Here is a 26040-nt window from a genome sequence, read left to right as displayed (position 1 = left end):
GCCCTGTCTAGGACATTGAGACGACTCCCTGGAGGAGGCCAGAGTGGAAGGAAGAGATGTGTCTATCTGCTTCTGCAGCTGGATGTGGTGGGCATGAGGCCTCAAGTTCACTCCCTGGAACAGAGAAAGCAGGAAGAAGAGGAAGGGGGAGGGAGCGGGGAGAAGAAAGAGACGAAGAGGAGGGAGCCTAGAGAGGGTCGGAAGAAAAACAGAGAATGGCTGCACCAGGCCCATTCGTTCTTTCTGTGTGCATGTGTGCACATGGGCCTGTTTTAATGTGTGGGCACACCTGAAATCCCAGCTCCTGGGAGACGAGATGGGGCAGCAGCGGCAGCGAGGACTTGAAGGTCAGCCTGTTGTAGACATTGACTCGGAAGCCCAAGCTGTATAATCACACCAGCCTCCAAATCAACAGCAGAAGTCTCTTTGTGTCATAGCTGCCCTGAAGCCACACCACCTGTGAACTTTCTGGGTGTGTGTGTGTGTGTGTGTGTGTGTGTGTGTGTGTGTGTGCGCGCGCGCACGCGCTTGCGTGGAGACAAAAGGACAGTCTCCAGCACCGCCCACCTTGCTACCAACTTTTTTTTTTCTTCCTCAGAGCCAGGAATGGAACCCGGGGCCTTGCAATGCCAGCCCTCTCCCCTTGAGCTAAGTTCCCAGCACCATTCCCATTGGTTTTTGTTGTTGTGGTTGGGGGTTTGCTTTGGTTTGGTGTTGACTTTGTAAGGCGGTTTCTCTGTGTAGCCCTGGTTGTCCTGGACTTGCTTTGTAGACAAGCCTGGCCTCAAACTCAGAGGCCTACCTGCCTCTGCCTCCTGGGTTTTGGGACTAAAGGCATGTCCGCCGCAGCCACCACCACCGCTGCCACCGCCCCCATGCTGTTTTTTTGATACAGTGTCTCCAGTTGGCCTGGAGCTCTCCAGGTAGGTTACATTGCCTGGCCAGCAAACCCCAGCTTGGCCTTTCTCCAAACATCCCCGAAGGCTGAGGTGACAAGGCCTTAGGTTCTAATCCTAAAACAGAGTGGGGACACAAGCTAGTGTAAAAGAGCTGCAAACCATATCTATAATAAGATATCTGTCCACCTAATATAGAAAGTTATTAATCACTCTTTCTTGTTGCCGGAACCGCATGGACTTAAGGGCAGAAGAATGTATTTGGCTCACAGTCTGAGGCATGCAGTCCCTCATGGCAGCGGAGGCTCCTTGATGGGAGTTTACGTTGGCCACTTGCTCACTTCTCCACAGCACAAGAAACAGGAAACACTCGCACATGAAATGAAAATAAATGAACTTTTTAAAAAACCCTCAAAGATGTTTTTTAAGTGTATTTTTTTATTCTGTGTGTATTTTGTTTGTGCTTGTGTGTACCACAAGCTGCAGTACCCGAAGAGGTCAGAAGAGGGCATCAGATCTGGAACTTGAGTTACAGATGGTTACAGGGGCTAGGAACGGAACCCCAGTCCTCAGCAAAAGCAGCGAATGCTCTTAACTGTGGAGCCATCTCTCCAGTCCCTTCAGTCACCACGTTGGTAGCTATAGAAGGATGAGTCCTTACATTTCACATCACTTGGTGCCTCAGTTTTCTTGTCCATAAAACAGGGATAGTGATAGTGATGCCCCCTATATTACACCTCTCTGCTGGTGTGTGTGTGTGTGTGTGTGTGTGTGTGTGTGCATGTGTGTGTACTCATGGCAATGTGCTTCCTAGAACAGTTTCCCAACTGGAAGTGACCCTGTTACAGAAAGCTGAGTGGGCACATGGGTGCTGAAGGGGCATATGCCCCTTCCCACACCCTCATGGTGTTGCTTGATGGCTCCCAGCTCAGGGGCCGGAGACAGGGAGAAGCAGAACAGCCTGGGTAGCGCTAGAGTGCCTGCCTGCTCTCTGGGCAGAGCCCCACCCCTAACTTCCCCTTCACACACACACACACACCAGGTGGAACAAACGGAGATGCTGTGGCACCACATCCTTCCCCCACTTCCCGCTGCCAGGATTACTGGCCAATAATTACCTAGCAAACTAGAGAATCTACCAGGACCCCAGCTAGGTATCTGAGTATGTAACTGGTCCATAATTAGAAAAGTTGTCAAACGGGAACCGTTCTATCTATTCTTCATTTCATCTCCCCCTTCAAGGCAAATCTACTTTCTCTCCCTCAGTGGACCTTCCTGCTGTGGGGTGGGGAGAAGGGAGGCTGGCAGAGGCCCTGGGTAGTCAGGATCATGAGAACCAGCCCCCAAGGTGGGCCTCTGCTCCCAGGAACCCCTTGCACTCAGCTGTTTGTTTACTCTGGGGCCGGTTAGGAAACAGAACACAGGATGTGGGTTTGTCATTCATTTCTGTAGCTCTGGGCCAAGGCTCCTGCCTGTGTCTGGAAAATGCCTAGAAGTGATTTCTGGGCTGCAAAGACTACGAGACCCGAGACAGCTGACATTTGGCTTAGGAAATCTGGAGCTAAGAGGAAACCCCGCAGGCCTGGGATGTAGTTCAGCTGATTTGGTGCTTGCCCGGTACTCAGGAAGCCGTGGGCTCGAACCCTGGCGCTTCAGAAACTGCGCGGGTTGTGGTGCACAGCTGCAACCGGCCCTTGGGAGATAGAATCAGGAGGACGGGGGTTCAAGGACATCCTCTGCTACATATTGAGCTTAAGGCCAGCCTGTCTCAAAAAGAAGGGGAGAGGGGAAAAGACAGACACATGGCTGGCGAGGGAGTCACATCAGGTCCCTCAGTTAACTGAACGTGTGACCTTGAGTGAGTTACACTCTCTGGGAGCCTATTTCCTCACCGGGTGGTTCTCATGGAGCTCGTTTAGAGATTGAGGCGTGAGCTACCGGTATGGCATGGGGTGTAGTAACTGAAGGACACTCAGCAGCGTGCATCACAGAGGCACAGGTGGGGGGAGCCTCAGGTGGCCCCACCGTCTCCATAGCCAAGGTCACTGTGGGGAGGTGTAAGGGAGGCACAAGTCACCCATCCCGGGACTGGACGGGTGAGCGAAGGAAGTGGGACTCTCCCCAGTCCCGTACCTGTTGTCCTTCCTTGCTCCTGCGGTGCTACTCCCACACTGTTCATTCCAGAAGCTTCTAGCGTGAGGGTCCTCCCGACTTCTCTAAACAGGGGACTAATTAAACCTGAATTGACACAGCACTAATTAGCTTCTTAATTACACGGAACCACATGATTAGAGGCACACCAGACACTAATTGTTCATTAGAAAGCAGCCCTTCCCCTCCACTTTCCCAGGCCCTCTGCCCACTGAAGGCAGTAGCCCACCCCAGCGTGGCCCCGCCCCATCGTAGCCCCGCCCCAGCGTGGCCCCACCCCATCCATAGCCCCGCCCCAGCGTGGCCCCACCTCAGCGTAGCCCCGCCCCAGCGTGGCCAATGGTCACACCATCCCAGTCTGGATCTAGGTACCCTTCTAACAGTAACACAGATATACATGCCTCCCAGGTGATGGAGGTGGACATTCAGGAGTTGTTTTTTTATTCTTTATTCTAGCTGCAGATTCTCCTGTAGTCCAGGCTGACGTCAGGACCTCGTGGAGCCAAGGATAACCTTGAACTCCTGATAATCCTACCATCATCTCCCAAGCACTAGCGACACAGATGCGGCCCATCATTCCCAGTTCATTTGGTGCTGGGGATCAGTCCTAGGACTTAGTGACTTCATGTGTGCGGCTGAGCTACAACGCCAGCCCATTTAATTGTATGTTTGTTTGTTTGTTTTTCGAGATAGGGATTCTCTGTGCAGCCCTGGCTGTCCTGGGACCCTCTGTAGACCAGACTGGCCTTGAACTCACAGAGGTCTGCCTGCCTCTGCCTCCTGGGTGCTGAGATTAAAGCAGTGTGCTACCATGACCCCCCAAAAAAATGTTTGTTGTTGTTGTTGTTGTTTTTTAAGAGATAAAATTTCATGCGTATCAGGCTGGGCTTGAAATCAATAGATAGCCAAGAATGAACCTGTGTTTCTGATCTTTCTGCCTCTGTCTCCCAAGTGCTAGTATTATGGATGTATGCCATCTTCCCTGGTTCCATTCATAGTTTTTTTTGTTGTTTAGTTTTTTTGCTTGTTTGTTTTTAACTTCAAGGTGACCCAAAAGAAATCATATGCACGGAGAAAAAAAAACAAAAAAACAAAAAAACAAAACAGAATCATAATTTTGACTTTTGACCTCTCCCTGAACTAGTGACTCAAAGATTGGGCCTCACACAGGACGGGGTGACACACACCTTTAGTCCCAGCACTCAGGAGGTAGAGGCAGGTGGATCACTGAGTTTGCGGCCAGCCGAGCCTACAGAGTGAGTTCCAGGACAGCCAGGGCTACACAGAGGCACCCTGTCTCAAAAGACAGTAACAACAACTACAGGAAGGAAGGAAAGAAGAAAGGAAGGAAGGAAGAGAAAGAGATTGGTACTCACCTATGCTGGCTAGTTTTTATGTCAGCTTGATACAAGCTGGGGTCATCTGAAAAGGGGGAAACTCACTTGAGAAAATGCTTCTGTCCTTAGGCTGTAGGCAAGTCTGTGGGGCATTTCCTTTCTTTCTTCCTTTTTACATTTATTTATTTATTCACTTTACATCCCAAACTCCAGTTAAGTCATTCCCTTCCTCCACTGGAAATCCTGCCTGGCCGTGAGGTGGCTACTTCAGTCTCCATGTTCTCTGCCACTAGGGGGTCTCAGTTAGCTTTTTCTTGTCAATTGACTGATGGGGGAGGGCCCAGCCCACAGCGGGTGGTACCACCCCTGGGCAGGCGGTCCTGGATTGTACAAGAATTCAGCTGGGCGTGCTGGCTCACCCTTTAATTCTACTTGGCGCTTGGGAGGCAAAGGCTCTCTGTGAGTCCGAGGCTAGCCTGGTCTATGGAATGCGTTCTAAACCAGCCAGCCAGGACAACACAGTGAGACCATGCCTCAAGAAAGAATGAATGAAAGAACAAAAGAAAGGTAGGAAGGAAGGAAAGAAGGAAGGTTACTGAGCAGTTTGTGAGGAGCAAGCCAGCACACAGCACCCTGTCCATGCTCTGCCTCAGCTCCTGCCTCCAGGTTCCTGCCCGGCTTGAGTCCCCCAGTCCTGACGTCCTTCGGTGATGAGCTGTGAGTGTTCTCTGGGATACTTCTCTAAAATATCACCTGCTCCTTCTGAGACGCAGCCCCCAGGAATGTGACCCTCTCTTGGCCTCTTTAGATCCCTAGGTGTGGCAACAGGGCCTAAGCTTGCCCTGCTTATACTGCAAGAAGTCTGAGCGGGAATGCTATTGGCCCTGCATATAGAATGGCTGGCCCCTACACCGTGCCTCTGCCAGATAGTCTCCTATCTGTCACCTATCGCTCTGCTGTGACCACCCACCCGGGCCAGGTCACGGCTGAGTACCAGACAGGGTGGCGAACAGACGGCTGGCTATGGCCCAACGCCTTCTTCCTTCCTGAAGCCCTCCCTGGCCACCCAGCCTTAGGTGGGTGCCCCTGTTCTGCCCTCTGCTGCTTCTCCTCCGGTGGCTGTCCCGTCCTGAGGAGCATCTTTTGCCAGGACACAGACATCCCCACACACGTATCTATCACTGGGGTTGTGCCAGGCGCCATGCCATTGCACGTGCAAACTCTTTCAAGCCTGTGTACATTCCCTTATTGTCCCACCTTACAGATAAGGAAACTGAGGCAGCGGCTCAGCAACGGCACGTTTCAGTGGACCTAGGTGGAGAACAGTCGGAACGAGGCCACGCTTTTAACCCTGACTGCCATTCTGGGACTGATAGACGATGCGCACAGGACAAGAGCCTGGGAATCTGTGGAGTTTCCCTTTGTAGTGGCAGGCGCTCTTTTCTTTCTCACTTTTTCAGAAGCTTTCGTTTCCCGTGTATGGGTGTTCTGCCTGCATACATGTAAAGTGCATAGATGTAAGCGTGCCTGGCGCCCACCAAAATGGGGAGAGGACACCTGCCTTCCCCTGAAGTGGAGTTGTAGATGGAGATAACCACCGTCTGGGTGCTAGGAGCTGAGTGTGGGTTAAAAGGACGTACTGTCCTCCGAGAGAACCTGGGTTCTCAGTTCCCAGCACCACATCTGGCCATTCACCTGTATTCCAGCTGCAGGGCATCCAACGGTAGATACCGACGCTCACGTGTGGACATACAAGCACACACACATAATTAAAATGTTCAAAAGCAGCACTTGAGGGGGCTGAAGAAGTGGGGCAGTGAGTGAGGGTACTGGGTGCTCTTCCACAGAGGCAGGGTTTCAGTTCCCAGCTCCTGCGCGGCAGCTCACAAACACCTGTACCTCCAACCCCGTGGGCACTGGCGCCCTCTTCTGGCCTTCTTCGTGCAAGACGCGCGCAGTGCAGAACCCTCAAGCCCAGAAACTAAAATAAATAAATCCACAGATGAATGGAGAGACTGTGTCAGAAAATGAGAGAGAAGCAGAGGGAAGGGGGCGACGTGGGGAGAGGCAGCTAACTAGAAAGATGAAAAACACAGTAGGCGCTCAGTTGCACGCACACCATCTGAGGAGGCAATTTTGCGTGTGTTTGCATGGGACTACACACAGAACTCGTGCTTATAATGGGCAAGTCGTGCTCGCTCATGGCACCATGTGCAGGGCATGCCCAGGCTTTGGGGGTGATTGAGCAAGGCTTAGGGGTGTCCGGTGGGGTGAGTCAGAGGCTGTACCCAAGGTCCTCATTCTAGGTGGGGCTGGAGTTGAGGGGGCCTGGTTGGGCCCAGGGGGTATCTCTGGCTGTCAGTCCCACTGTGGGCGGGGGCGTCCCCACCAGTGGTGATTGAGCCTCTGCTCTCCCACCAGGCCTGCCAAAATACAGCGAGACAGGGTATAATTACCAGCACTTACTGTGGCCATTACCCCCCTCGCTGCTGCGTGTGACACACGACCCGTCAGCTCAGCATTTGCACCATTAAGGGGCCTCATTAGCATCCCGGCTCTGAAGCAAAATTACCCTCACTGCTCATTTCAAGATGTCATCAATTTTAATTTAGGGCCCAAAGATAGTACAATGGAAAGGCCCTCCCTGGCCTGCCGCACACGGAGTGAGCCGGTGGGGGAGGGGCTATGGAGGGAGCAGCCAGGCCAACGAGGGCATTGAGAGAGAGACGGAGGCAGGCGGGAAAAGAGGCAGAGTCAAGGAAAAGGTCTCTCTCCTCCAACAAAGAACACCCCTAATCTAGAGTGTCCACCGGTGGCCCCTTAAAAACAAAGAGAAGTGAGGTTGGAGGCATTGATCCCCCAAGATGTCAGAGTTAAAAGCAAAGTTCAGCTCCTCCTTCCCTCTTCGATTCCTACAGCAGCCTGAGTAGTTCCATATTGTGGTCTCCATCACAGACGGGGAAACTGAGGCACAGAGAGTCTCTCTCACGCAGCAAGCTGTGGCAGAGGCCAGCATGAAATGTGGGTCTCTTTGGCTCTGGTGCTCCTGGCCTTCCACGGGGATGCAAAGGCCCAGGCAACACATCTGGGACACTGTTGGTTAGAGGTGGCCATGCTCCGGCCTTCTGGACTGTCTGTCCCACCTGCAGCCTCTGCATTCTGACCTCTCTGTTTCCTTCCTCCTCCTACAGGGGGAGTGCTCCTGTCAGCGTGGTGGTCCCTAGAGACCCAGCTCACTGTCACCTCTGTCCCTCTCATCACACGTCAGCTCACAGGTCGTGTCCCTGCGGGGTGTACTTCTCTTCATCCTCCAAGGATATCCAGCGAGCATCAGCTAGCAGTCCATCTAGCCGCAGGGGGCTCCCACTCTCCATCCCTCGGAGGAGAATGGCCGGGGCTCCAGAACGTCAGTGTCAGCCTGTCTCCCAAAACGATGTGCCGTGAAGGCTCGTTGAATGGCTGTGTGACCGAAGACAGGAACAAATGAGCCTGTGCTCACTTGTGTCTCCTTGGGACAGAAAGCCTAGCTTCTCCTCACCAGCCCTGTGGGCACATGGGCACATTCCGCACCCCATAATAAATTCACAACAGGAAGACCAAATGCCACATTTGGACTTTCCCGATGGTCGTCCACATTGCCTGGCTTAAAGGATGGAGGTAGGGTGGTGTTTCCAGCCAGCTCTGCCCAGCTGTCCTCTGTCATCGTGTTCAGGCAGGGTCTCATAGTCCACGGGCCTCAGTTTCCCCAAGCGAAAAGGAGATTCCGCTAGTCACTGTGGTAGGAGGCTTGGCGCCAGCAGCAGGAAGCAGGCTGAGGAGAGGACACTGCCAGCCATCACACCTGCTGCAGCCCTTCCCAACCCCCACCTGGCTGGCTGAGAGGAGAGCGAAGGGCCCTGTCGCCAAGCCTGTGACAGGGTCCTCACGGCAGCCAGCTCATAGAAGACAGATCGCTGCCTTAATCACTCTGGAAAAGAACCCCAAGCCGATATAATATTATAATTAATTAATTCACTAAAAAGGTATTAAATTTCTCTCCCCCCTGTGGATATCATCTGAATTCATTGACCTTTAGAAAAATCACCCTCTAATTGTAACCAGGTCCAAAAGCATTTGCGGTCCATCCCTTTTACATTAATAATATCTTCCAGGACCTGGCTCTGGCTGCTTAAATATTGTATAAATTCCACTGCCCCCTCAGAAAAGAGAGCAAAGAAGACAGGAGTCCGGAGGGGCCAGGAGGGGATGGGGGCAGGACCATGGTCGGCAGACCTTGGGAGGTAGAGCAGGAGGGGCATTAAAGGGTCTCTTCCCAGCTGCTGAGATGACCAGCCAGAGTGTTCAGGGGGAGGGGAAAGGAAGGACAAGAGGGGGGAGAGCTCTCGAGAGAAGGGGAGGGGGAGAAGGGAGGGCTAGGCCTGAGGTAGGGCAGGGGACAGGTGTTACTGAGGTCAGGACCAGGAGGATGTCTGTGTGGGAATCCCTGTGTCTCACACCATCAGCTTGTTGGAGGCTACAAAAACAGCCAATGAAGACTCAAAAGAATAGTCGGGGAGGAAATAGCAAGCAGGACATCCTGAGGTGCCACTGTCCCTTACCTAGCTGTCCCTGTAGATGACGGACAGGTAGAGCCACTCTTGGAAATCCAGAACTGTCAACCAGGGAGAAAGGAGCAGCTGGTGCTGACAGAGACAGATTGAGGATCTTGGGCCCAGGGAATGGGATGCCATGCATATGGCCCAGCTCTGCTCCCTTTGGTCCCTCCTTGGGTCCTCCCACATGGGAGCCGAGGAAGCCACGTCTGCTGTGGCCTCATCCCACCAGTTTGTCCCCGAGGCTTTAAAGGGAGCTTCCTCGCTGGAAGGAAAGGCTCAGAGGTGCCATCTCCGAATCCCAGCACACTTTGCTCGTCCTTAATGAGACTTTCTCCTGCTGCGGTCCCTTCTGGGACGGTTATCCACCACCTAAGGATGAAGACCAGTTCCCTTATTTATCTGGGGACAGTCATAACCCCAGCCTGACTCCTTTTCAGCCACGGTCAGGGTCTTGCCAGCCAGTCTCAGACAGATACACCTCTCCCTCTCTCTCTCTCTCCCCCCCTCCCTTTTTCTAGACAGCATTTTTTCTGTGTAGCCTTGGCTGTCCTGGAGCTCACTCTGTAGACCAGGCCAGCCTCGAACTTATAGAGGTCCACCTGCTTCTGCCTCCCAAGTGCCGGGATTAAAGGCGTCCACCACCATGCCCGGCTTCAGGGTGGCTTTAGTGCTGAGGGCAGCACCTGGGTTGGATTTAGCCACTTAAGCAGCCATTCGCAGCCCCAGGCAGGATGGAAGCCACCCAGGCAGTTCGAATTGCTGAGTCCTGAGACTGACTCTCCAGATGGCTGCCTGGGCCTGTGCGCCCCCGTGTGGACAGAACAGCACTCACACCCTGGTCCTGCCCAGCATGCCACCCTGACCCGCTGCCCAGGCAGCAGGTGATGAACAAACTCCAGGAGCCCTGAGATCAGGAAGCTACAGCCTCGGTGATGGGGGTAGTAGCTTAGGGTGGTTTTGAGGAGTTCCATGAGGAAGCAGGAAGCAGCTTCCCACGTCACTCCCCAAGGTGATGGGAATATCAGATCCACTAACACCTGTGTCTGTGGACCCCAAATTCCAGTCTCCAGCTGACCTCAGCCAGAGTTCAGGGTTCACCCCACGGGTCTCAGAGCACAAGTCCCAGGCAATGGAGTAGGACCCTGAACTGGAAGGAGACATGCCCAGGCTAAGGCAGGCTCTACAAGGTCATCCACAGCCCCCTCTGACCTTGAGACTAACCCTTCAACTCAGCCTGCCCGGTGCCGGGTGGACCCCTTTCTCCCTCTGAACATTAATTGCTCCAATGTTGATTTGATCTCTTATTCTTCAAAGAAGAAATTGCCCTCTTAGCCATTTTCGTCCTGATTTTTTTTTTTTTTTTTTAATTCTTTTAAATAAAAGTCCTTTAGCGTTTTAGGGCCCTTTAAAGGGGAAGCCATTTTGGTCCCTAGCAAAAGAGCCTTGAAGATGGAAGACCTAAACAAAACCTATAAAGGCCCTGCCCCTCAGGCTCACTTCCCCAGCCCAGAACCTGCCGCAAAGTGTGTCCTGAACCCCACTACAGGGCAGCGCCAGGGCAGGAAAGAGATGAACCCACATCTTTGACTTCCAGCCAGGATCCAACGCCCTCATCTATTCCAAAGCTAGTTCAACCGGGTACTTTCCCCACAGCCGTAAGGATAGAGCCCGGTCTCCAGCTGGTCTGTAGACACCCAGACAGGGCAGAGAGTTGAGGGCCTCGCTGGAACACCGGCGGCCAGAGCAACACAGCCCCGGGAGGCCGCGGAGAGCAGACCTGCCCGCACCCGCCCTCAGAGCTCTGTTCAGCCCACAGCTGGGGATGCGGGACCAGCATGGCTGCAGCGCCACCGTGTGGCCTTACTGAGACAGTGTCCCCAGTCCCACACTCCAGAAGGTAAAGGTTTCTCAGGGCTGAACACAGAACCTCCAACGGGTCCTTCACGGAGCGCTGAATTCTGGATCCAGGAAGAGCCTCATTGGGCTGGCTCCCCTCCCCAAACCCCCTCCCCCTGCCTTCGTGGGCTGAGGCCGGACCGCAGAGCCAGGACAACATTGTACAAAGGACAGTGTTTACTAAAGGCACAAAGTGGTAGGTCCAGGGGTGGGGGTGCTCTCCACCCTGAACCCAGACTCCTCTTCTGGCCACCCCACCCTCATACCACCAGGGGAGAGCTGTTAGCACCAAAGGGGGGTGGGGGGTGGCTGCCCAACCTGTGGGGGACGTGTCGGGCTGGGGGACAGGCTGGGTGCCATCTAAATCCCAGGAAGGCAGGCCTGGGCACCCCGAGGCCAGCAAGATGCCTCAGGGGTACTTCTTGTACCTCCTCCTCTTCCAAAATGTCCTTCATGGGAGGGCCCAGGCTCAGAAAAGAGGGCCTCCCCTAGCAGGGTTTCTCCTTTCGTCTCATCCACCTCACCCTCGTTCTTCCCCATCTCGAGTCACGGTACTACCCCCCTCCCCCGGAAGAGGGGCCCTAAGCCGAGTGAGAGAGCTTCTCCAGCCCCACCGGCTGCCAGGCAGGCACTAAGTCCAAACAGGGGCCAACCAAGGGGAAGGAGAGAGGCAGGGTGGGCTGCTACTTCACACCAAGTGCAGCCTGAAGGATGGGAGGGCTCTGCCCAGTCCTCCCAGCCCCCAGGCAGTCCCTGCTCCTTGGCACAGGGGCAGCCAGTGTCACAGAACATCGCCCTCCTCCATGCTGAAGCTGCTCCGCCGGCTGCTGGCCTTGGAGGCCTCAGGGGACATGGTGGAAAAGAGCGGGTCAGAGGCCAGGGGTAGCAGGGAGTCATCAAGGAGCATTAGGTCCAGATCCTTCTTGGACAGGCTGGGGAACGGGGAGTCATGCTCCGTCCCCAGGGCATCGGGGTAGCCCGCGGGCCCCTCATCACCCCCACCCCCGAAACTCAGGCCATGGCTGAAGTCCAGGTGATGAAATGGGGACTGTGGCTGGGCGGCTGGGGGCAGCGGGGCCTGGGGAGGGAGAGGCGGCATCGGCTCCGGGTCAGGGACCTCGGTCCCAAGCATCAGAGCTTCCCCCGGGCTATCTTCACTGGGCAGCTCCTGCTTCACCACCTGCTGGGCCAGCTCCGCCATGTTCACTCCGGACGGCGAGGTGGTAGGGAGGCCATGGACTCGTGCCTGCATCTCCAGCTCCTGAGGGGACAGATGGGGTGAGGAGACATGCTTGATACCTGCCCAGGCCGACTCTCCCCGCACCCCACTGCCCCCTCTCCCCTGACTTTCAAGAGCACAGAGTGCCTCCGCTGGAGGAAAACTGGAGAGCCGCTTGAGTCTAGATCAGGCTCCAGGTCATAGCTCGTCAGCAGCTCCTGAAGACGCCATGGTGCACCTGGGCCAGCCCGCTCTCAATTTTTTAAATTAAGCTGGGGGTGCATGGGAAGGGGGTGGGGAATGGACAGACACGCGCACACAAATTGAAATAGACTTGTCTGGGTGAGGTGGGGATAGAAATTATCAAAAAGCACTGCATGCATTAAGGATGAGTCTTCACCCACCAAAGTTTAAATTTTCGCTTCGGAGTGCCTGCGTGTGCTGGGTGGGGATGTGACCACCCACCACGAGCCACCCACGTTTAAAACCCACCAACCAATCAGCCTTTGTCTAGGGCAGTGGTTCTCAACCTCTGACTAACTCCTACCTCCAAAAGTATTTACATTACGATTCATAGTAGTAGCAGACTTTCCGCTATGAAGTAACAACAAAATTTTATGTTGGGGGCTCCCGCCACCCTGAGGAACTGTATTAAAAGGTGGCAGGGTTAGCCGGGTTGAGCAGCACCGGTGTAGAGGGCCAGCCTCGGGTGATCCTCAGTCCAGCCGGGATGAGCAGCTGCAGCTCCGGGGGAGCACAGTTCTTAAGTCTGCCCGGGCCCTGCTGATTCCCAGTGCTGTGTCCACTCTGCCCCCAGACACCCAGGGCAGGGCAGCTATTCTTGCCTCCCTACCGGTTAGGTTCAGTGTGTGCTTTGCCCCAAGGCTGAAGTGACTCTAGCACCTTAGCAGAGGCCTGCAGAGTCCGGACTGCAGTCTGTACCTGCAATCCCAGCCCTGACCAGGCTGAGGTAGGAGGACTATAATTTTCAGGCTTGCCAGCCCTCGTAGAGACATCTGGTCTCTCAAAATAAATAAATCAGATCTTTTAAAAATCGGGGCAACTACATGACTTTAAAAAAGCTAGATGTAGTGAGGTCTGTCTGGTGGCTCACGCCTTTATGATCCCAGCGCTTGGGAGGCAGAGGCAGGGAAATCTGACTTGGATGCCAGCCTGGTCTATAGAGCTAGTTCCAGCACTGCCAGGGCTGCACAAAGAAGTCTTGATTAAGGGAGAGAGAGAGAGAGACAGAGAGAGTGCTAGACTTCTCTGACCCCAGTGTGGATTACACGATGAGGGCCTCACAGAACGGAACCTGCTGCTATTTGCTGCTCGAAGGAACTGGGCTCATTCTCTTCACTGAGGCAGCACTGACTGAGGGCGCTTTCTTCCATATTGGCGTCACTTTGAGGTCTCCAACACCAGGTGCTTACACCCTGCTCCAGGGCCCGGGAGGCAGAGCTGATCAGTGAGAGGCACCGAGGCGTCCAAGGGGGGGGGGGGGTCAGACCTGGATGCGGAGCCAGAGCTGCTTGTTGGTCATCTCTAGGCGCCGAGAGTGGTTCTCCAGCTCCCGGGACTTCTGCAGGTCCTTCTGCATCCTCCGGATGTAATCCACAGAGGCCTTGAGGATGGTGCCCTTGTTCCAGCGCACGTCCCTGCGGCCACAGCCAGGTGGAGTCAGAGGGAACACCCGGAGGCCTGGCCAGGACCCTCTGACACTAGGCTGGGTTCCGAGGCCCAGCTGCCCCCACCCCTGCCCATACCTAGCCTTGTCCAAGGGGGGTTTGTCTGCAGATACGCCCAGCTCCTCACTAGTCCTCGGGCTCAAGCAATCTGCCCAACCCCATGACCATCTTTCTGTCTTCAGCTCTCACTCCTACCCGGCATCTCTCTCCTCTCCATCAGTGCAGGAGACCCTCCAGACCCTTTCCCAGTATGGCCCCTTCCCCAGCAAGTCCCGTTCCCAACAGAAGCTGTCTTGACCCTGGAGCCGTCTCTTCTCTTCCCTGCCCTTAGCGATGGGGAACTGCTAACAGCTGCGCCGCTGCTCAGCCAGCCCTCCCCTCCCCCCAGGACCCTGCTCACAGGTCGTTGGCCTTGGGGATCAGCATTCCCAGCTCCTTGATCCGGTCGTTGATGTTGAACCTTCGTCTCCTCTCAACTGCACAGTGAGATCCCAAAGGGTGTGGTTAGAAAAGTGGGACCCCCCCTAAGAAGAGCCCCCAACCTAAAGTGGGCACCTCATAGAAAACCTTAGCTCAGGATAGGAGGGGATCCAAGGCCCAGCACGGTGGCCAAGCCTTTTAGTCCAGCACTTGGGAGGCAGAGGCAGGTGGATCTCTATGAGTTCTAGGCCAGTCTGGGCTATAGAGTGAGTTCCAAGGCAACTAGGGCTACATAGAGACCCTTTCTTAAAATAAAACAACAACAACAACAAAGGGAGCCGAGGAGGGGCTGGGTGCAGCCTAGGTAACTAGAGGGCGGGGCCAGGAGATCAGTTCAGCTTCTAGCCAGAGAGCTGCCTGGGGCGGCCAACTTCACTCCAAGTGCCCCGGGCTCTGTAGAATGAAATCTGATTGACTGGAAAATTCGTGAATACTGCTTCCAGCAACCCCGCCCACTTTCCTAAAAAGCCTAGAATAGAGATGGAAGGTTTCACCAGCCTTGGAGCACGTGGGTGTCCCAGACTAGGAAGACGGGTGCAGGGGTTAGGGTGCAGGTGAGGCAGGGGCCGCTTCCCATCCCAGGTGATGAGGGAGGGGCCGACAGGACTCACTTAGGTTATGATTGTCTTTCTTCTGCCGCTCCTTGGCCAGGGCCCTGCTCTCGGCATCTGGAGGCCAGAGAAAAAGAGAGGTGCTTGGAAGAAGAAAGGGAGAAGGGAAGAGGAGGAGCCCCGAGGGTAAGGGGAGAGGACAGAGGTACCTGTGAGCTCTCGCTTCTGGGTCAGGTCGGCAGGGCAGGAGCTACTGGTGACACCTACCAGGGAGGCTGTGACCTGGGGGTCACCGCTGTACACGTTCAGGTGGCTGCTGGACAGGGGGAGCTGTGAGGGAAGGGGAGGAGGGGGGCTTGGTGAGTTCTCACCAGGACCCATGGTGCGAGGAGCAACGTTACAGTGACTCCGGAGTCCCTTCTGCAGGATTCAGTGTGCAAGGCTTTGCTAAAGCACAGTTCCTCCCTGCCCTGCCCCCAGCAGCCCCTGGCCTGGGTGGAGGAGGAACCGAACCAATGATGGAATTAGGCTCCAGCTTTAGGACACCAGGGAGGGGCTCCACTGATTTGGGAGTTTCTGCAAAGTTCCCTGAAAGTATGGAATTCAACAGGGCAGGAGCATGGGAGGCTGTATTACAGGTAGGGTTGAAAACCGTCTGCTGGTTCTCGCCACAGAGGCAGCCACAGGCCCAGAGACCCACTGTGTGGACTGGAGGACTAACGGCCCTGCTTCCTGGCCTCTGCCTACCAGCGGCAGTCTGGACTCACTTGGCTCTGCCTCCTGCTCAGCTACCCGGCAGTGCCACCCGGCAGGGCAGGAGGAACAGAAAAGTGACTTCCCCCTCCAGGGCTTTCTCTAGGGGACCTGGCGACACTTAATATTCTGCTCGAGCCAGAGGAACCAGCGCTGACAGGTGAGCCCAAGGAAAGGCAGTGGGCTCCAGGCTCCAGCAGGCCAGTTAACTCTTGTCCTATTTTCTTTTATTTTTGTGTTTAAATTTCATGTGTAAGCATGTGTCTGCACATAGCTTTATGAAGTGCCCACGGTTCGTAGGAGGGCATTGGGTCCCCAGAGCTGAAGTCATTGCAAATGGCTGACATGGGGAGGAGGAACCCAACTCAGGTCCTCTGCAAGAGCAGTTCAATCTGTTGACCACTGAGCCATCTCTCCAGTCCTACCCTCTCTTTTTTGTCCCTTCTAGTCTCCCCACACCCTGTGGGTAGATGGCATCACCACCCCACCCCCTCCTTTTACAACTGAACAGGCAGGGGAATCAGAACCGAGGAGGGACTCCTCAAGGTCATGGCAGGAATCCTGGCTCTTCATGTACTACCTATGCCTGCCCTCCCCACCTAAGCCAACAAGACTCACAGAATGAGGATGCAGAGGGAGAGGTCCTGTGCTGGACAAGGCCCAGGCCCATTAAGTGATTAACACAAAACTTTGGCCCTGGGCAGAGCAGAGGAGGGATCCATAGATCCTCACAGGAATGAACAGCTCGGGACAGCCTACCTCTGGACACACTACTGCTCTGGAAGGTTCTCCCAGCCTCCTCTCTGTCCCGCTCAGGGCACTCGCCGAGAGCGCCTCTCCTCTCACACTAGCTGAGTTTGGGGCATGCCTTTCTTTCATGTCATTCTTTTTTTGTTGTTGTGTTTTTTGTTTTTTGTTTTTTTTTTTTTTTCCGGAGACAGTGTTTCTCTGTGTAGCCTTGGCTCTCCTGGACTTTGTAGACCAGGCTGGCCTTGAACTCACAGAGATCTGCCTGCCTCTGCCTCCCTGATTGCTGGGATTACAGGCGTGTGCCACCACGCCTGGCTGTCTTTGTTTTCTTCTTCCAAGTCAAGGAAGTCTTAGTTATTACGGAACCGAGCTGGCCTCAAAGTCACAGACAGTCACCTGCCTCAGCCGAGACTCTGCCTCCCAAGAGCTGGAATTAAGCATACCCAGAATGTCTTTCTTGGTCAGCTCTCCTAGGACTGCGTCCTTGTCACAGTGTTTGATGGAGGGGACCCAGGCCCCCACGGAGGCACCAGCTCTGCTCTGCGAACTCTCTCCAGCCCGGGGGCCACTGCGTGAACCACCTCACCCCCACCCCCACCGGAGCGCCCAAGGGTACCGTGTTAGGCATCTGCATTTCAGGGTTGATGTAGCCCAGCACGTTGTCCAGGCGCATAATGTTGTCGATGACATCGTCAAACTGGAAAAGAGAAAAGCCCGTGGTGGGGGTGGCCCACCTGAGGAGGGGCAGCTGTCCACCTGCTGCAGCACCGCCTCGCCCAACCTGTCCGTCTAGACGAGGAGGAAGTGGACCAGAGCAGGGTCCTACAGCTGAGCCTGAGGCACTTCAGGCTTGTCCCCAGGAGCCCCTCGCCCAGGAGTTCTCGTCACAGCTTCCCAGGGCTGGGAGAGCACTGGCCTTTCCTCTGTCAGTCTGCCCTGTCCCCAGCAGAGTTTCAAGAAGACGGTAACTCTCCTCAGACTAGGGCACCATGAGAGCGGGACTGTGTCTCCCCCGGCCAGGAGCTCGCTAAAGACACACCTCTGCTTCTGCCATTAAGACCGGACTTTTTCTGACACCTCACTGGCCCGCAGCCCTCAGGCCGCCCTCACTCACCTCCTTCTCGGGATTCGAGCTGATGTGCAGCATGGCCATGGGACTGTTGGGGGCACTGTTGCCGGCCGAGGTGGACAGGACGTGTCCGGCCCGCACCCCGGGGGATGCTGCCGGCGGAGGCTTCGGGGAGCCCTGGGCTGGGCTGATGTGGGCAGCAAACTTGTTCCCGTAGGTCTCGGACAGGTACTCCCGAACCTTCTGGTGCTGGGACTGCTGCAGGTGGTAGGAGGTGGGGTTCTCCAGGTAGGACTGCACCTGGGGGAGGGGAAGGCACAGCTGTGGCCGGGGCTGGGACTCCTCTGCCGGGAAGGAAGGGCAGGAAGAGGCCCTACCTTCAGCACCTCCCCAGGCACAGGCGGTGGCGACTGGAAGTGGACCGGGGTGTTGATGGCTGGGGTGGGTGGCCCTCCCAGCTGCTGCTGCTGCTGCTGCTGCTGCTGCTGCTGCATGTAATGCATGACAGCCTGCTGCTGCATGCGTTCTCGCTGCTCCTCCTGCTGCGCCTGCTCCCGCATGAGCTGCATGCGCAGCCCGATGCGCGATGCCATGGCGGCGGCTGGCTCGGGCTCCCTGCAGTCGAGAGGAGGCAGGTCCATGAAGTAGTCATCATTTTCATGGTCTCTAAACGAGGGCTGGCATAAGTATGGTTGCTCCCATTCCGCACAAGGAGAAACTGAGTCGGGGCAGAAGGGGTTTGCCCAAGGCCACTGAGCGAGCTGAGCCATGAACCCGAGTTCCCTGACTTCTAGACCAGACGCGAAGACGTCCTTCGATGACTGCAGAAGGCCACCTGACCCCTCGCCAGTCACATCCAAGTCCTGAGTATTTCATACCTGGCCTCTGCTCCATCCTCCTCTCCTGCCCCTCCCCAGCCCAGCCTGCACCACGCCTCCTCCTCGGAGGGCCCAAGGAGCCTCCAGATGCTCAGATTCCCTCCATGCTCCTCCCCCACCATCTGCTCACAGCCCCATCATCCTGAGTTCCGGCCCAGCTCTCTGCTCAGAACTCTCCATGGCTCCCAGGTCACCAGAGCAAAAGCCTGTCCTTAAACACAGCCAAATGGCCGTCTGTAATCTGCTGCGCCTTCATGGTCCTCCTTAGACACCCCACCCCAACACCTGCTTCTCTCCCTTGCTCTACCAACTCCAGCCACACCTCCAGCCCTGAACCAGCCTTCAGACACCCCAGGCATGCTTCCACCTCCGGCCTTTGCACTTGCTGTTCCCTCCACCTGGAATGTTCTTTCGAAAGATACCATCGAGGCTCACTTCTTCACCTCCTCCAAGCCTCACCTTCACCTGCGTTCGGGACCACTGTGTTAAAACTACATTACCCCCCCCCACACACACACACACTCCACCTCCTGCTTCTCTGTATCAGATGCCACCATCTAACGCAGAGCTTAGAAGCATTTTTTTGCTTCTTATTACGTTTGTTATTGTATTCGCTGTCTGTCCCTTACTAGGAATGCGAGTCCCCTGAGGGGACACATTTCATCTGTTTGTTTACGGCTGTACCTTCGGCCTCTAGCCGCCGGGGCATGGGAGAAGAAGCCAATGGGTGAAGAGAATGAAGAGAATGGATATTATCCACGAACCAGGCACTGGAGATGGAATCTCCCCCAGCCTGTTCCAGCTCCTGGATCCCACAATCTCCAAGAGAAAAGAGGGCTCTCAGGGCGGGTATAATCCTGTGCAGAAGGACCACTTCGGGGCTCCTCAGTGCTTGGAGCCTGAAGCTTGACCCCTCTGTGGGAAGGTGTGGCTGAGGTCCTCAAACCTAGGCTGGAAGGTGGGAGGGTGAGGGAGAATGAGTCCAGAACTGGGCCTGCTCTGTCCCTAGCTCACTGAGTGTGTGGGCAAGTCCCTTGCCCTCACTGGGCCACGAGTGAAGAACAGAACCCAGTGACTTCTCAGGGACAGCCCAAAACTGAGAGACACAGGCCTGGGAGTCCGTGAGAGGGTAGTTAGGGACTGCAGGGACTCGGCAAGATGTCACTTCATGGTTGAGCAAGGCCTTTCCCATAGGGCTGGTGGAGGCAGAGCCCTGGCTCTCATTTCTTTGTTGGGTGACCTTGGGCAAACCATTTCATCTCCTGGAGCCTCAGTTTCCCCTCTGTGATCACCACCTTCCTCTGCATTCAGTAAAAACACCTGTGGGGTTTACGAGGTGCCTGGAAGTCTGAGTGTGTGAAACTGGTACAATCTAGCCAGCATCTTCAAACTGGGATCAAAGGCCTCCATCAGCCATGCTGGGTAGCCCTGGCTCAACTATGGTCTTTTCATAAAGAAGGGAAAACAGAGGCACAGGGCAGGAAAGTTTCTTGTGGCAGGACCAAGTCTCCCTCATACTGGGGAGGAGAGGGTGACATATAGGGGCTGGGGGCTGGAGTTGTCCTCAGTTATGTAATTGGTTAATCTGGGGGCCAGGAGTGGAGCCCAGGCCATGACTCCCAATCAGGACCCCATCTGCTATCTAAGAGGCTCTCTAATGGGGTGAGACTACTCACCATCCTGGCTGACCTAAAGTATGCAGTGACCATCACCTTCTTTCATTCTCTGCCCAGTGAACAGGCCTGAGCAGCCCATGGTCTATAGGGCAGCCCCCAACAACCCAGGCACTGACACCCTGCCCTTCCCCCATTCTGCAGCAGCCACCAGCTGCAGCCTCCCCTCCCACCCTTCCTCTAGTTCCTACTAGAGGAGTGTCCCTGTCTTCACACCACAGCCCATCAATCACACTGGCAAACAGACCCCTGGCTCTGACCAGATGCAGCCCCACACATCCACCCAGGCAGCCGGCAGCCTCTCCTCCATGGACAATCTGACTTCAGATGGCCAGTGGGGGCCAAGAGGCCTGGCCGTGCCAGCCGGCTCAGGGAGGGCTAGGGAGAAGGAGTCCCTTGTTCTCCTGACAAAGGGTAGGCCTGGCTACCTCAAGGACTATGCTAGACCAGCTAGGCCCAGCTCCGGCTGCAGTAGCCTCAGCTCCCTGTCTGGGCATGGGAATTCAGTCCTTCCCCTGGGAGCATCCTGGTAGATGGTGTAAACAGTGAAGAGTCTGCCTGACAGGGGTGGGTGCCAGTGACCACTGAGGGAGGAGGCAGGCAGAGGACACTTTTCCACTCCCCAGCACCTCCCGGGCAGAACTACTGGATCCCACATTCCTGATGGCAAATCTCTAGTCTCCCCTACTGGGGTTGGAAGAATGGGTGAGGGCCAAAGGCTGTGAGGACTAGGGAGGAAAGAGCCTGCATGCTGATCAACCTCAGTGCCTTCCAGTCAGGATGAGCCAAGAGACAGGGAAAGTCCAAACGTCTCTGTCCTGCCCTTCCTGCCCCTCAAAGCCCAGGACCTACTGGGAATAGGGACCAAGACAGAATCTTTTCCCACCCCCTGTCCTGGATACCACCACCTCCTAAGGGGAAGGCTCAGCGGCCCCAGAAAGTCCTTGCCTCCCCAGCAACAACGCCAACCCCATGTGCACACCAGGACCCACCGGGTGCTCCCAACTGTTGTTTGTCTAGGTCCAGCTTAGTCACGGCCCATTTTGCTCCCCGGGCCCATAGACCACCTTCACTGGTTGAGTGGCCTGGGAAATGATTAAGTCTCTCTGTGCCTAGCTTTCTGGATCCCAGGAAAGCAAACCAATGAAAGTGCTTTCTAGGGCTGGGCAAGGTAATCTCAGACCTGGGGAAGCAGAGGCAGGCACATCTCTGTGAGTTCAAGGCCAGCCTAGTCTACATAGTGAGTTCCAGGATGATCAAGCCTACTTATTAAACCATGTCTCAAAAAAAAAAAAAAAAAATGCCTTCCTGGTGAGGCTTACTGTGAGATTCCTAGGAGCATGCAGTAAGCATGCAGGTCTGCAGGCATTCAGCAACCAGAAGGGAGAGAGAGGGTCCTTGCCTCCTCTGGTTTCCCCTGTCCACCAGTATAAGCACTTCCCCAACCAGTCATTTACATCTGAGTACAAACAAGCTGTGTGGAACTTTTCCTAAGGAGATGAATGGAAGTCAGGATATGAGTATAGAAAAATGTTGAAAGTCTTGGGAAGAGGGTATCAAAAAAATACCATGAAGAATAAGGAAGAAGGAAGTGGAGGAGGAGGAAGAAGACACAACTGTAGAACAGAATGAACAGCCTGACAGAAGAGCAGGCAGCAGGGCAGGAAGATGGGAAGAATCATAATGCTGTGAGCTGCCCTGGAAGGAGAGGAGTGTCGCTGTGGAGGTTTGCGGAGAAGTGAAGCAGCTTGTCCAAAGCAACAGGGAGGAGACTAATGAGTGAAAACAGGCCATCGCCCACCTTAACTTTTAACACAGTATTCTGAGCTCCCTGGAGACGGAAAACTGTCCCACGTGGTCACCTCTGGGGAAGGGTGGCAAATAGAGACCTGTGTATACAGCTTCTCCCCCCATTATGAAGCCAGCAGCTGCTGTGCGGCAGGCTAGCTTCTCGAGGCCTGTGGAACCCCACCTGAAAAGAAGGGATTCTCTAGTCCCAAGGTCATCCTGAAGGGCCCAAGCTCTGCTCTACTCAGAGCAACGGTTGTCGAGGCAGGTGGGGACCCTGAGTGTCAGAGGCACAGACGTAACCTCTCTTGAACTCACTATGTACTAAGGATGACCTTAAACTCCCAATACTCCTGCTCCCTCTTCCAAATTGCTACGATTCCAGCTGTGCGTCACCACCTCTGGCTTCATGTGCTGCTGGGCATCCAGTTCAGGGCTTTCTGAGTGCTAGGCAGGCACTCTACCAAATGAGCTACTTCTCCAACACTGTTTTGAAAGACAGGGTCTCACTACACTGTCCAGGCTGGCTACAGACTCTCCATCCCCTGCCACAGTCTCCCACACGCTGGGAGGTTTTTGTCACCAACCCAGCTTCCTGGAACTTTTCTGCCTTGTAAGCAACACCTTTAAAAACTGGATCCGAGGGGCTGGAGGTATAGCTGAGTTGGTTGAGGGCTTGCCTAGCACACAGATCTCTGGGCTCAGTCCCCAGCACTGTGTAAACTGTGGTACACACCTAAGATGGCAGAAGGCAAAGGCAGAGGAACCCACATTTAAGGTCATCTTTGGAAACATGACTAAGAATCTGAGGCTACCCACAACAGACCTTGTCTCCAAGAACAAATAAAATAAAAATAAAAGCTGGATTACAAAGCTGAAGCCCCTGTGGTCACCCAAGGACAATGAGGAGGATGTCCCCGGGCAGCACTATGACCAGAACCCGACCAGATACCACCTAATGTCCCCTGAAGAATAAGGGCTAAGGAAGCTGTGCGCCAGGCATGGCCAGGCCTCTGGAGACAGAGGCACACACATCTCTATGAATTTGAGGCCAGCCTGGTCTACATAGCAAGCTCCAGGCCAGTTACCCCTCCCCCTCTAAAAAAAAAATCTGTGCAAACCATTCAGCCACTCAGCCACTGACCCCACACACCACTGCTGGCGGCTCTCACGGACATGTCACAATAGTGGCCAGACTCCGAAATACCTGGAGCCAGGCTGGGTGTGGTCGCACATGCCTTTGATCCCAGCATCGAGGCAGAGGCAGAAGAGACAGGCAGATCTCTGCGAGTTCAAGGCCAGCCTAGTCTACATAGGGACTTCCAGGACAGCTAGGGCTACACAGGGAGACCCTGTCTCAAAAAAAAAAAAAAAAAAAGCATACCACCCAAAGCATTACAACCCAAAGCAGAAATGCATGAAGTCCCATCCGGGAATATAAAGCTCAAAAGCAGGCACAAAGCATCTACTGTGTGAGAAGTCAGGACCCAGTTAGCCTTGGGGGACTGCCTGGGAGGGAGAAGGAGGCTCTGCAGGAGGGGTCAGGAATGGTCTGTGGCATGCTGCAGGTGTCCCAGAGACAAAGCTGATTTGTTTATGTGCACTGCTCCAGCTGCTTGCTCCTAATTGTCTTCATGTTTTTGAAGCTCACTGAGGGAAGGAGGCGACCTTATAGTTAAAAAGAAATAGTATGGAGTTTGCCTTCACCAACAAACTCAAAAGCAGATGGAGAGCCGGCGAGTGGCCCAGGGGACAAAGGCACCTGTCACCAAGCCTGAGGACCAGGATTTGATCTCCAGAACCCACAAGGAAAAAGGAGAGAACTGACTTCCACAAGTTGTCCACTGAACCTCCATACACACACACACCAAAGATTTTTTTTTTATTACAACTGTTCACTAGCCCAAGGAAGTAATTATGTAAAAAAAAAAAAAAATCAAACAGTTTCAAGAGCTGGGCAGTGGCAGTACATACCTTTAATCCCAGCACTCGAGAGGCAGAGACAGGTGGATCTCTGAGCTCTACACCAGCCTGGTCTACAGACAGAGTTCCAGGACAGCTACACAGAGAAACCCTGTCTTGAACACCCCCCCCAAAAAAAAAAGTCTGGGTGTGGGGCTCATTCCTATGCTCCCAGCACTCCAGAAGTAACAAGAAGATTAGTAAAAGTTTGAGGCCAGCCCGATAAGCATAGCTGAGTTTCAGGCCAGCCTGTTGTAGCTGGAGAGGTGAGGCAGCAGTTAAGAGAACTGGTTGTCCTTCCAGAGCACCCACATACCAGCTCATAGCTGTCTATAACCCCCCTTCCAGGGGACCTGATTCGTTCCTCTGGTCTCCATGGGCACCAGGCACATATATGATACACAGCATACATATAGGCAAAATACCCATACACGTGAAGTAAAAATAATGTCTCAATGTCCAGTAACAGAGCCGCTCAGTGAACTTTGCTGCATCCCTCAGACGTGTGTAGGGCCAACAGCATGAGGTTATGTGGAGGGACAAAACTAAGAGGCACAATTTTGTGAAGACTCTGCTATCGCCTGGTGGTGTGCTGGGTTCACAGCAGATGTGACAGATGCACGGGAAAATGTCTTGGGAGGAAATACACAAAATTACAATTGGACAAGAAGAGCACAGATGTTCAGTGAATGTGTATGTGTGTGTTTGTTTTTATTGTTGTTTTGTTTGGGATTGATTTTTCTGAGAGAGGGTCTCTCTGTGTAGCCTTGGTTGTCCTGGACTCACTCTGTAGACCAGGCTGGCCTTGAATTCATAGAGATCTGCCTGCCTCTGCCTTCCTGAGTGCTGGGATTACAGGCGTGTGTAACCACACCAGGCTGAATGTATGTGTTTTAATGACTTTGTGTGTGTATGTGGTGTGAGTGTGTGCAAGTGTTCAAGGAAAGCAGAAGGGGTTGGATCTGGAGTTACAGATGGTTGTGAACTTCCTGAGGTGGGTGCTGGGAACCCAACTTGGGGCCTCTGGAAAGAGCTCTTAACTGCCGAGCTATCCCTCCAGACCCCCTAATTTTTTTTTCCCAGGGCCTCTTGAAGTCTGGCCTCCAATTTGCTATGTAGCTAAGGATAACTCAAGCTCCTCATTCTCCTGCTGCCTCCTCCCAAATTCTGGCATCACAGATAAGCACCATCACCCTGGAGTGTCAACCTGATTCAAATTGTGTAGTTCATTCACAACAACAGTACATCTACTGTTCCTACATCACAGGAGACAGACAGAGAGGCTTGGGCTTGACAGAGCCACAGGGCTGATACCAGAGCGGGGTCCCGACAGCCTGGCTTTTCTGGGACTGGGGGGCCACCTCCATCCTGTATGGGCTAGGGGTGGGCCTCCTTTGATTTTAGGAGTCCCCTTGAAGAAGTACCCTCCTCATCAAAGTGTTCAGCAGCTGACCTCATTCATATCGCCCAGAGCCAGGAAGGTGTCCAGCAGCAGTCTAGAATTGCCAAACGTAGGAGACACAGTTAGCCTTCTTCAAAGGGCAGGGCCAGCTTCCTGCATTCCCAGAAAAGCACATGTCTGGCAGCTGAAACCGCAAAGTGTGAGCCCAGAGCAAGGGTGCCTGCTTAAGTCATTTGTTACAGGCCTGCCTCGGTGGTGGGAAGAGATCCTCTTTGAGTCTATTACAACCACCCATTGCGTGGGAGCTTCAGGGTCAATCCTGGGGAAACCATGACCCTAGACAAAGGCCTCTGGAATGGGTGCTGGGCAGGGGAATGGACACCGGAAGGAAAGAAAGGAGTTGGGGAAGAGGATTTCAGCTTGGGAGAGTTGTCTCTTCACTCAGTGTGGCCTCTGATAGGAACATAGCTCAGTGAGCAGAGCTCCTGCCTAGCGTGCACAAAGCTCTGGATTGTGAGCCCCGGCACCTCATAAATGAGACATGCTAGTGCATGCCTGTAATCACAGCGTTCTCCTGAGGCGGTCAGAAGGATCGATCAAAAGTTCAAGGCCAATCTAGGCTATCCTGTCTCAACAGAGCAAGGGAAGCATCAAACTAGCATGTGCATCCACACAATGACCACACCCCAGGACAGAGCCACCTCCGCTATAGAAGCAGGTGGGACTCAGGCAGAATTGGCAGCCCTCTTACAAGGATTGTGGGCCTGGGATCGGAATGCAGTGGATTCAAGTGTCTTGGGCCTGACTCAATGCTCTTACCTCAGTTCCCCCACCAGTCAGCCTGATTTTGCTAGTTGGAGCCAGCTTTCCCACAGCGTGCGTCCTGGTTAGGGAAAACCACGGCAAAGGCAGAAGTGTGGGCACAGAGGGGTGTTACCATTCCTGTCCCAGT

At 54.4% G+C, this 26040-nt stretch overlaps 1 protein-coding gene across 6 annotated transcripts in view; it reads right to left on the bottom strand.

The window, feature by feature from the left end:
* Window positions 1-11037: 11037 nt before the first annotated feature.
* The window catches only part of Tfeb (transcription factor EB), a 52929-nt gene continuing 37926 nt past the window's right edge, over window positions 11038-26040 (bottom strand). For 5 of the 6 annotated variants that reach the window (XM_021640005.2, XM_021640006.2, XM_060369598.1 and 2 more), the window contains exons 2-9: window positions 17763-18000; window positions 17431-17685; window positions 16933-17013; window positions 15023-15143; window positions 14874-14930; window positions 14183-14258; window positions 13605-13752; window positions 11038-12136 (exon numbers count right to left, since the gene is read on the bottom strand). In XM_021640005.2, the coding sequence (XP_021495680.1) occupies window positions 11657-12136; window positions 13605-13752; window positions 14183-14258; window positions 14874-14930; window positions 15023-15143; window positions 16933-17013; window positions 17431-17685; window positions 17763-17978 (1434 nt within the window). In that variant the 5' untranslated portion in view covers window positions 17979-18000 and the 3' untranslated portion in view covers window positions 11038-11656. Of the gene's footprint in view, window positions 12137-13604; window positions 13753-14182; window positions 14259-14873; window positions 14931-15022; window positions 15144-16932; window positions 17014-17430; window positions 17686-17762; window positions 18250-26040 lie in introns of those variants that run through there. The other variant, XM_021640004.2, reaches the window with a different exon arrangement.

The sequence above is a fragment of the Meriones unguiculatus genome, chromosome 16 (assembly GCF_030254825.1).
Source record: "Meriones unguiculatus strain TT.TT164.6M chromosome 16, Bangor_MerUng_6.1, whole genome shotgun sequence".
Classification (NCBI taxonomy): Eukaryota; Metazoa; Chordata; class Mammalia; order Rodentia; family Muridae; genus Meriones; species Meriones unguiculatus.
The sequence above is the reverse complement of the archived record's forward strand: the minus strand, read 5'-3'. Positions and strand labels throughout refer to the sequence as shown.